This window comes from Rosa chinensis, chromosome 3 (assembly GCF_002994745.2).
Source record: "Rosa chinensis cultivar Old Blush chromosome 3, RchiOBHm-V2, whole genome shotgun sequence".
In the NCBI taxonomy this organism is placed as follows: Eukaryota; Viridiplantae; Streptophyta; class Magnoliopsida; order Rosales; family Rosaceae; genus Rosa; species Rosa chinensis.
The window spans coordinates 20,099,760-20,110,270 of NC_037090.1; the positions used below are offsets into that span (position 1 = coordinate 20,099,760).

Sequence of the window (10,511 nt, forward strand, 5' to 3'; positions counted from 1 at the left end):
CCACTAGTAAGGGGGTTGTATGATGTGCATACCTGTCTTGCTTCCCCTGGTCGAAAGCTCAGCCGATTTATCGGAAAAAATTCATAGAAAATAAAAGGCCAGTTGGCATTAAATTTTTTGAACTTGAAATTCGATCACGACTAGCTACTACCTTATAACCATGACATTAAATATCATTAAACATAGGGAGAATTTGAGTTTTTCTATTGGAACCTCTAAATTTACTCACTTGACCTCCTATACTTTTACACCTCCTATCAAATTTTCAAATACCAAATTTACTCACTAAACCTCACTAAAGTTCCTCAAATAACCTCACTCATATAATTTGCAAACTAAATATTATCTTTAAAATAAAAAACTTAGTCATTTCAATGATTTAATTACTCTATAAATCTTAATTACATATTCATTCCTTAATTAGACAACATAAATTTTTTTTTTCAATAAAAAAAATTAAACACAAGGTATTAAGTTTTAAAAATTAATTAGAGAATAAGAAAAGAGTGTTTCTATTGGGACCTCCAAATTTGCTCACTTGACCTCACTCTATTATGAATTATTAAATTACATATATAACCTATAATAAAATGACAATTAAGGACAATAATTATATCAAAAATATATATTATATTTATTTTCTCTGGACTTTCTAATTCAATAATATTAGATTGTAGTTTTTATTATTTTTCTTATCTATTTTCATTTTCCAATTCACTTCATACTCATGAAAGCATTCATGTATACCCTAATAGGGTCTGGATCAAGGGACACTATATTTTACACAATTTTTTACACCTCTTGTGAGCCATTAGATTTAAAACCTTTGGATGGTTTAGATTTATTGTTTAAATGATGTCAACATAACACCAAGTGATGTGGAAAATGACATGGCATTATATATTTTCTTCAAATATAATTTTAAGATTAAACTTTTCTCTTAAAAGAAGAAACAAAATCAAAATTTAGGGAATATTGTTCTTATCAGAATCAAAGGAAAAAATATTAGCAGAAGAACAAGGACGTTGAACGCCATGCCGACATAGGATTTAAAGATGAAATGATGCATAAAGATGAAGTTGTAACCTCTTATTTATGATTGTAGGTTTTAGAGTGGCAAATTGGTGTAGTCGTCTCTATTGGTAAGGATCATCAGTTTGTGCAGGAGGTTGTGGCCTGCTTTGTATTTTTGAATAGGAAAAGGAGTACACGTACGGTTCTGATAACATTTGCAATGAGTTTATATAAGCAATTCATTCTTTAAGAAGCCAAAAAAAAAGAAAAAGCAATTCATTCTTTCCAACGCTTTAAGATTATAACATTCCTAGACAGAACTTTGAGCTTGTCTCCAAGTTTATTGTCACCCTGGCTTTTGGATTGTTTCAGCAAACAAGCAAAAAGAAATTTCTGAGTGCAGTTTTGTTTTTAAGCTGGAAAACTCTATTGTATATATCAAGTATTCAAGTGACATTTGGACTTTTGATCCTTGCACTTTGGTGTTTAGGTTTTCATTTTATGATCATAATCGTTGTATTCAATTTTCGCAATTTGCGATTTGGTGTTAAAAAACAATTGTACGGGAAACTCAGTTGTCTTTCTTCAATCCTAGTATGGAATAAATGTTCTAGTTAAGTGAAACCATAGAATTGGCATAACCTTTCATTCTCAAGGTTGGATAATGTTAAGCTCAATTAGTGAAAAGATAGAATTGGCCAAATCAGTAAGAGAAACATGGACCAAAATTGGAATTGAGCTAAAAGAAAGCAATAGTTGCAAAATACAGTGGTGAACTAGAATTATTAAATATTAAGTTATTAACTGCCATTTTCCAAGTGAAACAACGATGTTGGGTGGATTCCATAATTCTACCAGTCTCTATCGCTCCACACCCAAAACCCCTCTGAAATACTAAAACCCTATTATTCGTTATAGATAAGAAACAGAACCCAGACATATCAAAAAGATTTCCGACAATGTATTCTTCACAAATACAAAGCAGGTCATGGCTTCCCTAAATTTTGATTTTGTTTTTTCTTTTAAGAGAAAAGTTTAATCTAATTATAATATTTGATGAAAATATATAATGCCATGTCATTTTTCACATCACTTGGTGTTGTGTTGACATCATTTAAACAATAAATCAAGACCATCCAACGTTTTTAAATCTAATGGCTCACGAGAGGTGTAAAAAAATTGTGTAAAATATAGTGTCCCTTGATTTGGACCCTATTTAATAAGAATTAAAATTATGATTAAGATCATGTGACATAAAAATGTATGATATACATGTTGAACTTATATAGATGAGGGAGAATAAAATAAATCATATTATGACCTAAATCTAAGTCTACCCACTATATTGGCAAAAAAAAAAAGGAGCTAGCAATTAATAAAACTAAATAAATATTTAAATAATTAATCATGAGGTACAAAAAATAAAGAAAATAAAATAAACATTAAGAAAAAATGATTAATCTTTTTTTTTTTGTACAGCTAAAAAAAACCACATAATAGATCATGTTATTTTCTTGTTGATTAGAAATTAATTTTTAAAACTCAATACCTTGTTGAATACAACGATTATGATCATAAAATGAAAACCTAAACACCAAAGTGCAAGGATCAAAAGTCCAAATGTCACTTGAATACTTGATATATACAATAGAGTTTTCCAGCTTAAAAACAAAACTGCACTCAGAAATTTCTTTTTGGTTGTTTGCTAAAACAATCCAAAAGCCAGGGTGACAATAAACTTGGAGACAAGCTCAAAGTTCTGTCTAGGAATGTTATAATCTTAAAGCGTTGGAAAGAATGAATTGCTTTTTTTTTTTTTTTTGGCTTCTTAAAGAATGAATTGCTTATATAAACTCATTGCAAATGTTATCAGAACCGTACATGTACTCCTTTTCCTATTCAAAAATACAAAGCAGGCCACAGCCTCCTGCACAAACTGATGATCCTTACCAATAGAGACGACTACACCAATTTGCCACTCTAAAACCTACAATCATAAATAGGAGGTTACAACTTCATCTTTATCCATCATTTCATCTTTAAATCCTATGTCGGCGTGGCGTTCGACGTCCTTGTTCTTCTGCTAGTTTTTTTTCCTTTGATTATGATAAGAACAGTATTCCCTAAATTTTGATTTTGTTTTTTCTTTTAAGAGAAAAGTTTAATCTTATAATTATATTTGAAGAAAATATATAATGCCATGTCATTTTCCACATCACTTGGTGTTATGTTGACATCATTTAAACAATAAATCTAAACCATCCAACGTTTTTAAATCTAATGGCTCACAAGAGGTGTAAAAAATTGTGTAAAATATAGTGTCCCTTGATCCGGACCCTATTAAATAAATATATATATATATGAATGCTTTAATGAGTATGTAGTGAAATTGAAAAATGAAAATAGATAAGGAAAATAATAAAGAATGCAATCTAATATTATTGAATTGGAAAGTATATAGAAAATCAATATAACATTTTTTTGGATATAATTATTGTCCTTAATAGTCATTTTGTAGTAGGTTATATATGTCATTTAATAATTCATAATAGAGTGAGGTCAAGTGAGCAGATTTGGAGGTCCTAATAGAAACACTCGAAGAATTTTAAGAACCGTGCATGAACTATTGCCCACTGAGAATTAAGGTTATTATACTTTCAAAACTATCACATTAGTATATGACTTTACAAATCCGACACACTATTAGTACATGCCGTCAAATAACACAGTTAATTCTATATATATATATATATATATATTTTTTTTTTTTTTTTTTTTTCATTTTTCAAAGGGTAAATTAGTATTTCATATTATAAGGGTAATTACCAAACCGACTGAATACCAACAAATGTTTTAAGTTTGGTAAACCGACTTTTTGGTGACCGAGATCGATAAATCCGAAATTTAAAATTACCGAAAAAGTTGGTTTGGTTTTGGTAAATACCGAATCTACCGATGATATAAATATAATTAGCTTTATATACTATGGTTTTCAATACACATACATGTATATTAAGAAATAAACATAAAAATTTTCATAATAGTATGAACATTACTACATATACTATATTAATAGTACATGTATTTTCAGTAACTTAGTCAAAGATGGTTAACTAACCTAGTTTTATTGAAAATGACTCAAACTTGATGTCATATATACAAAAGAAAGCTATAATTAAGAGATGAGTACAAAGTTTACGACTATAAAATTGAAGAATCTAGTTTTGTTCGTTCTAATTTTAGTTACAAAGAATTAGTTATTCTAAAGTTGGTAATACCAAAAACCGAAATACTGAATTTGGTAGTTATGATTAAAAACCGAAAATTTTGGTTGGTAATTGGTATCTCAATTTTGAAACCGAAAGTTTTGGTTTTGAAGTTGGTAATACCTATAACCGATTCGAACCTACCGAGTGACAGCCCTACTAAATATCATTCTTAAAATAGGTAATCAATCATGACATACAACAAAAAAAGCCAATAGGAATTAAATTTCTAGAAATTGAAAGTCATCTTATATTCTTTGAACATTTTATGTTAGGTGTGTAACTAATATAAACCATTAGGAATGACAATAGGGCGGGTTAGGGATGAGGATCACAATATCATTATCATCTCCAGAGTCATTCTCCACCCCCAACCCCGTCTCAATCCCCAATAAAAATATATTGAGGATTCCTCGTCTCCATCCCCATCCCCACTAGGGACTAAGCCTCCAAACCCGCCCAAAACCAATATTGCATGATTCTAGCAATATTAAATTATTAATAACAATATTGAGGTTAGGGATTACAAAACTCACAATTAACAGTTAAAATATATTTTAACTGAACGGCAGAGATTTTTCCATACACCAGGTGTGTAGCAAACTTTCCCAGGATTTGGGAGTAATGAAGCGTTCTCACATTGGCCAAAAAGAAAAGAAGAAAAAAAACAGGAGCGTTCTCACTTCCCAGACAATATGAAGTGAAGTAGGTAAAAGAGATAAAATTCGGAGCAATCCAGCAAATGCACACGTGGGAAAAAAAATTCACATGCCGTACATGTGAGTAGTTGGTTGAATAAATGAGCTATCCCTACATAAGAATCTTCGCCTGTGACACATTGAGAATTTACATGCAAGTCGCAATAATTTATTAAAATGTTTTCTGGGTGCAAGTAGTAGCAACCCATTCTGAAAGAGGTGCTGGACACGCTGCAATATTGCATGATTGGTTTTGTGTAGTTTCTTATTTACGCTTCGAGCTATGTTATGCTGAAGCCCATGTATAGGGGCTTGAATTTGAAATGAAGTTTCAAAGCAGAAACAAGTTTAACAAATCTAACATAAAATGGAATAATTTGCACAGTGAGGGCCAACTCAAATTAAAAATTCTGTGAGAGCCAACTTCAGATCAAATAATTTGCACAGTGATGACTGATGAGGGCCAACTACAAAAAAATACTCGGCACAGTGAGGGCCAACTCTAAATCAAATGATTTGCAAATGCAAACACGAATCCATCTCAAAATCCAATAATTTTCATGATTGTAGATTGGAAATGTTATCTTTTTACTATGCGTCAGGTAATGGGAGAGATGGGCCTAAATAATGGCACTTATTTAGTACTGTTTATTCTTTTCCCCCTGTTAGCTACCGTACCCCTTGTTCTAAATGGAGGTATATGTCCTTATATTAAAAAGGATTTTTACGTCGTTTTGTTATAAAGGTGAGGTGCATAGCTGTACTACGGTAAAAATATCTGCCAAACTCGTAGACATGGATAGAGTCCCCTATAAATAAATGGTCGTAAAAGCAATGTTCTTCATACTTACACACAAGCTCTCATCATAATCCTATAGCTGCTCCAAAAGTACAGCCAACTAACCATGCCTGTCCAAATTATTCCAGCAGCTGCATCCCAGATCAATGCTATGCCAGAAGTTGTTCGGCGCACAGCAAATTTTAAACCTAGCGTTTGGGGAGATCGGTTTGCTAACTATGCTGAAGACATTGTATGTATAAGTTTTATTACTACAACATACATATATACACACGTTTTGCTGATCATTTAAACTGTTTTAATTGCAGGTAACTCAAGCTCATATGCAAAAACAAGTTGAGGAGCTGAAACAAGTAGTGAGGAAGGAAGTATTCACTGATGCTGCTGATGATTTTTCACATCAGCTGAAGCTAATTGATGCAATCCAGCGCCTTGGTGTGGCTTACCATTTTGAAACTGAAATAGAACAAGCCCTGGAACGTATACATGCTACCTATCAAGATATTAATGATGATGATGGTGATCTGTACAATGTTGCTCTTCGTTTTCGACTACTCAGACGACATGGATATAATGTTTCCTGCGGTAGGTCAAGTAGCCTTTTTTTTTTTTTTTGGCAAAGAGTCGGTTAAGTAGTCAAGGTATCGTATATTTTAATTCTTATACGTACATATATGTGTGTCCATCAATTTTGAACCATATATGTACTTAATTACGCAGATGTATTCAACAAATTCAAAGATGTTAATGGTGACTTCAAGGAAAGCTTAGTTACTGATGTTTCTGGTATGCTAAGCTTCTATGAGGCAGCCCATCTAATGGTGCATGGAGAAAAATTACTAGAAGAGGCTCTCGTTTTTACCACCACTCATCTCGAGACTGCAACAACTTTAACCGGTGCAAGCTCTCTGCTGAAAGAACAAATAACTGAAGCCCTAGAGAGACCTCTACTAAAAACTGTGGAGAGGTTAGGTGCTCGGCGTTACATGTCAATATACCAAGATGAAGCTTCACACAATAAAGAGTTACTGAAACTTGCCAAGTTAGATTTCAATGTTGTTCAGTGTTTACACAAAAAGGAACTCAGTGACATTATAAGGTAAATTTAAGCCACCGATCTTATAGTTAGTTATATATGTATACAAGATAAGTTATAACCTTCTAATATTGTTCTATATATACTAGATGGTATAAGGAACTAGACTTTGCAAGGAAGATGCCTTTTGCTCGAGATAGGCTCGTGGAATTGTTCTTTTGGATTATGGGAATATATTTTGAACCCCAATACGTGTTCGGGAGAAACATTCTGACGAAGCTGATTGAGATAGTAACAGTAATGGATGATATGTATGATGCATTCGGTACATTTGAAGAACTCGTCATCTTAACTGAAGCAATTGAGAGGTCTAAAATAAACAAACCGTTACCTTTTCATTTACTCCTGATTCAATTTTGGCATAATATCTTTAACAGTATATGCTAACATGAATATGGAAATATTTTAAACAACTTTCAGGTGGGATGCTAGTTGCGTCGATCAACTGCCAGACTATATGCAACCATTTTATCTAACACTTCTGGATGTTGTCAATGAAGTTGGGGAGGAACTGATAAAGCAAGGAAGATCATACCGACTTTACTATGTGAAAGAAATTGTATGCCAAAGCATGAAAATTAAGCTTTAGTACTGCTCTCAATATTTATAGTATGGATATTCACAATATGCATTAACCAATGACACATAAATTAGATCAGCTCCATGTTGTGATAGATTAATTCTATGTAATGGTAGTCTGGTAGATTAGTCTACCACTACATGGAGTACATGAATTATTATATTTGTTTAACATATATATGATCGATGCATCGATATATATTTGTCCATGCAGCTGAAGAATCAAGCCCGGCTCTACATTGTTGAGGCCAGATGGTTCCACGAAGGATGCACCCCAAGAATGGATGAGTATATGCGTGTTGCGGCAACTTCTGTCGGTAACACCATGCTTTCAGTGGTATCTTTAGTAGGCATGGGAGACATTATAACAAAAGAGACATTTGAGTGGTTGACCAATGATCCTAAGATTCTTAGAGCTTCGAATACCATATTTAGGCTGATGGATGACATTGCTGGGCACAAGGTATTCCTACGTTAAATGTGAGCTGCAATTGAATGCTATAGTATATATTTTTGGAATTAACATTTGATTTGGTTTTGCAGTTTGAGAAAGAGAGAGGGCATGTTGCTTCTAGTATCGATTGCTACATGAATGAATATGGGGTCTCAGAGCAAGAGACAATTGATGTCTTTAACGAACGAATTGTGGATTCGTGGAAGGATATAAACGAAGAGTTTCTGAGACCCACTGCTGCGCCAGTGCCTGTGCTTAATCGTGTTCTTAACCTAACTCGAGTGATTGATCTCCTTTACAAAAAGGGAGATGCCTTCACGCATGTTGGAAAACTGATGAAAGACACTATTGCTTCACTGTTTATTGATCCGGTGCCACTCTGAATTTGGATCAGTCATGATTCAATCTCCTAGCCTATTTTATTGAATGTATCTTTAAAAATAAGACGATGGACCTCGATCAATTGGTGCTTCAGTGTTCCACGTACTGGGGTGCTCTCCTTTTCAGAAGAGGAAAATGATTGTTGGGTTTGCTAAGTTTAATTGTTTGAATGTCTAGCTCGTAACTTATGTTGTCTATGTTTCAAGTTCAGCTATAATAAAGATTTTTATATTTTTAAAATTAAAATAAAGAATTTTTAGTGTACATATATGTGATAATTTTAATAAAAAAATTTATTATTCAAAAGAGAAGTTTTTAATACATCCTTTAGTGTTGCGGTGTTGGAAAGGGCCAGCTTTTATTCGAAATTGGACCCGGGTATGTGGAATGATTTTTCCTCCTTTCTTGATTATGCTATTCAAGTTCTGTCAGTGGATGAAGTTAAACTCTTGGTTGTTTTTTTGATGTAAAGAGTTTGGAACCCCGCCTAGCTGGGAGGCTCAGCCCCACGCCCGGTTCCATTAATTTTATTAAAAGTAGAATTTTGCATCGGGGGGGGGGGGGGGACATAAAACCTGAACCCCGAGCTACAGAAAAACAGTGACAATAATCCTCGTAGAGAACATCCTGAATAATAGCAGGAGTCTCATCTAACCAAACATCATCAATAGTAACAACACTAGCAAGGTGGGCAAGTCTATCTGCAACACCATTTGCTTCCCGGTAGGTATGTAGAATTCTAACTGATTGAAAAGAAGAAAAGTACTCTTTACAATGATCTAAAATTCTACTTACCTTCAATAGATTCTCCTCCTCACTTTTAAGCGCAGCAATCAGAGTGGTCGAATCGCTCTCAATATTTATGTCTGCCCAACCTTGGTGAATACCAAGAAGAAGACCAGCTCTACACGCCTCTGTCTCCATACTAAGGGCTGAGTGTGCATGTAAAAAAGGTCTAGCCATGGCCGCGATCCCCCTACCCTCATGATCTCTGACAACTACACCAATACTTCCACAACCATCGTTCACACGGAAAGCCCCATTAATGTTGATTTTCAGTCTGCCGCTAAGTGGGTTCTGCCACTTAGTTAAAGGCCTTTTTCCTTGCTTTCCAGCTCTACAATTAACCCTCTGATACTCCTCTAACTGTCTGCTACACCATTGAATCATGCACAAAGGTCGACAAACACCATCATTCCAAACCAGGTTGTTCATTTCCGTCCACACAGTCCATAATGCCATAAAAAAATAATTCACATGTTCCTCTGCCATACCATCAATTTGGTCAAAGATCCAATCTCTCATACAACTCCCAGATTGCTCCATTGTCATTAGCTTCAATGGCCCACACATCCAAAACCCACTAAGAGCACCACACTTAAAAAACAAATGCATGCTGGTCTCTTCTACTTTATTACAAAAAACACATTTATAATTAGGTAAAACAACTCTACGTGATTTTAAGGCTGACCTTGTAGGAAGAATATCACGTAGAAGCCTCCATATGAAGACCCGAACTTTGGGTGGGACAGCAGCCTGCCAAATCTTATTCGAATAACCTCGGAGAGCACATTCATTCTTGCTTGATGATGCTACTGATCTTGCAGCAACCTCCATAGAATTCAGAAACACGTAATAACCACTTCTGACACTATACTGGCCTTTCTTATCAAAATGCCAAACATAACGATCATTGGCATTACGAAGGCTCAGAGGGATAGCAGCAATCCTTCTTACCTCTTCCTCCGTGAATAGCTCCCTCAGCAAATCACACATCCATTCTTTATTTTCTTCGTCAATGAGGGCAGCCACTGTCCACTCTTCAGTCCCTTCCATAATTGGTGAAAAGGGTTTAAACGAGTATGGCAAGGGCACCCATGGATCCCTCCATAGCGAGATATTTAATCTGTTTCCCACTTGAATCCGAAGGCCTTTCTATAGCACCAACCTGCCAGACATGATGCTACGCCAAGTGTAAGACGCTCCTCCCTTCAAAACAGCTTCCATGAAGGAGCATTGAGGATAATATTTAGCTTTTAGGAGGCGAGCAATGAGAGAGTCCGGTTTGTGTATGAGTCTCCAATCTTGTTTTGCCAATAACGCCAAATTGAAATAATGCATATTCCGGAATCCCACACCTCCTTCATTTTTAGGGCGACACAACTTATCCCAAGAAAGCCAATGAATTTTCTTGCTATCATTCGAATCTCCCCACCAAAATCTA

General features: G+C 34.5%; 1 protein-coding gene across 1 annotated transcript; it reads left to right on the top strand.

Annotated features, from left to right (window-relative positions):
- Positions 1-5,855: 5,855 nt before the first annotated feature.
- On the top strand, positions 5,856-8,498 carry LOC112191374 ((-)-alpha-pinene synthase). Its single transcript, XM_024330698.2, has 7 exons — positions 5,856-6,009; positions 6,086-6,362; positions 6,498-6,876; positions 6,963-7,181; positions 7,294-7,432; positions 7,667-7,915; positions 7,996-8,498. The coding sequence occupies exons 1-7, from the start codon at positions 5,884-5,886 to the stop codon at positions 8,287-8,289; spliced, it is 1,683 nt and encodes a 560-aa protein (XP_024186466.1). The 5' UTR covers positions 5,856-5,883; the 3' UTR covers positions 8,290-8,498.
- The last annotated feature ends 2,013 nt before the right edge of the window (positions 8,499-10,511 follow it).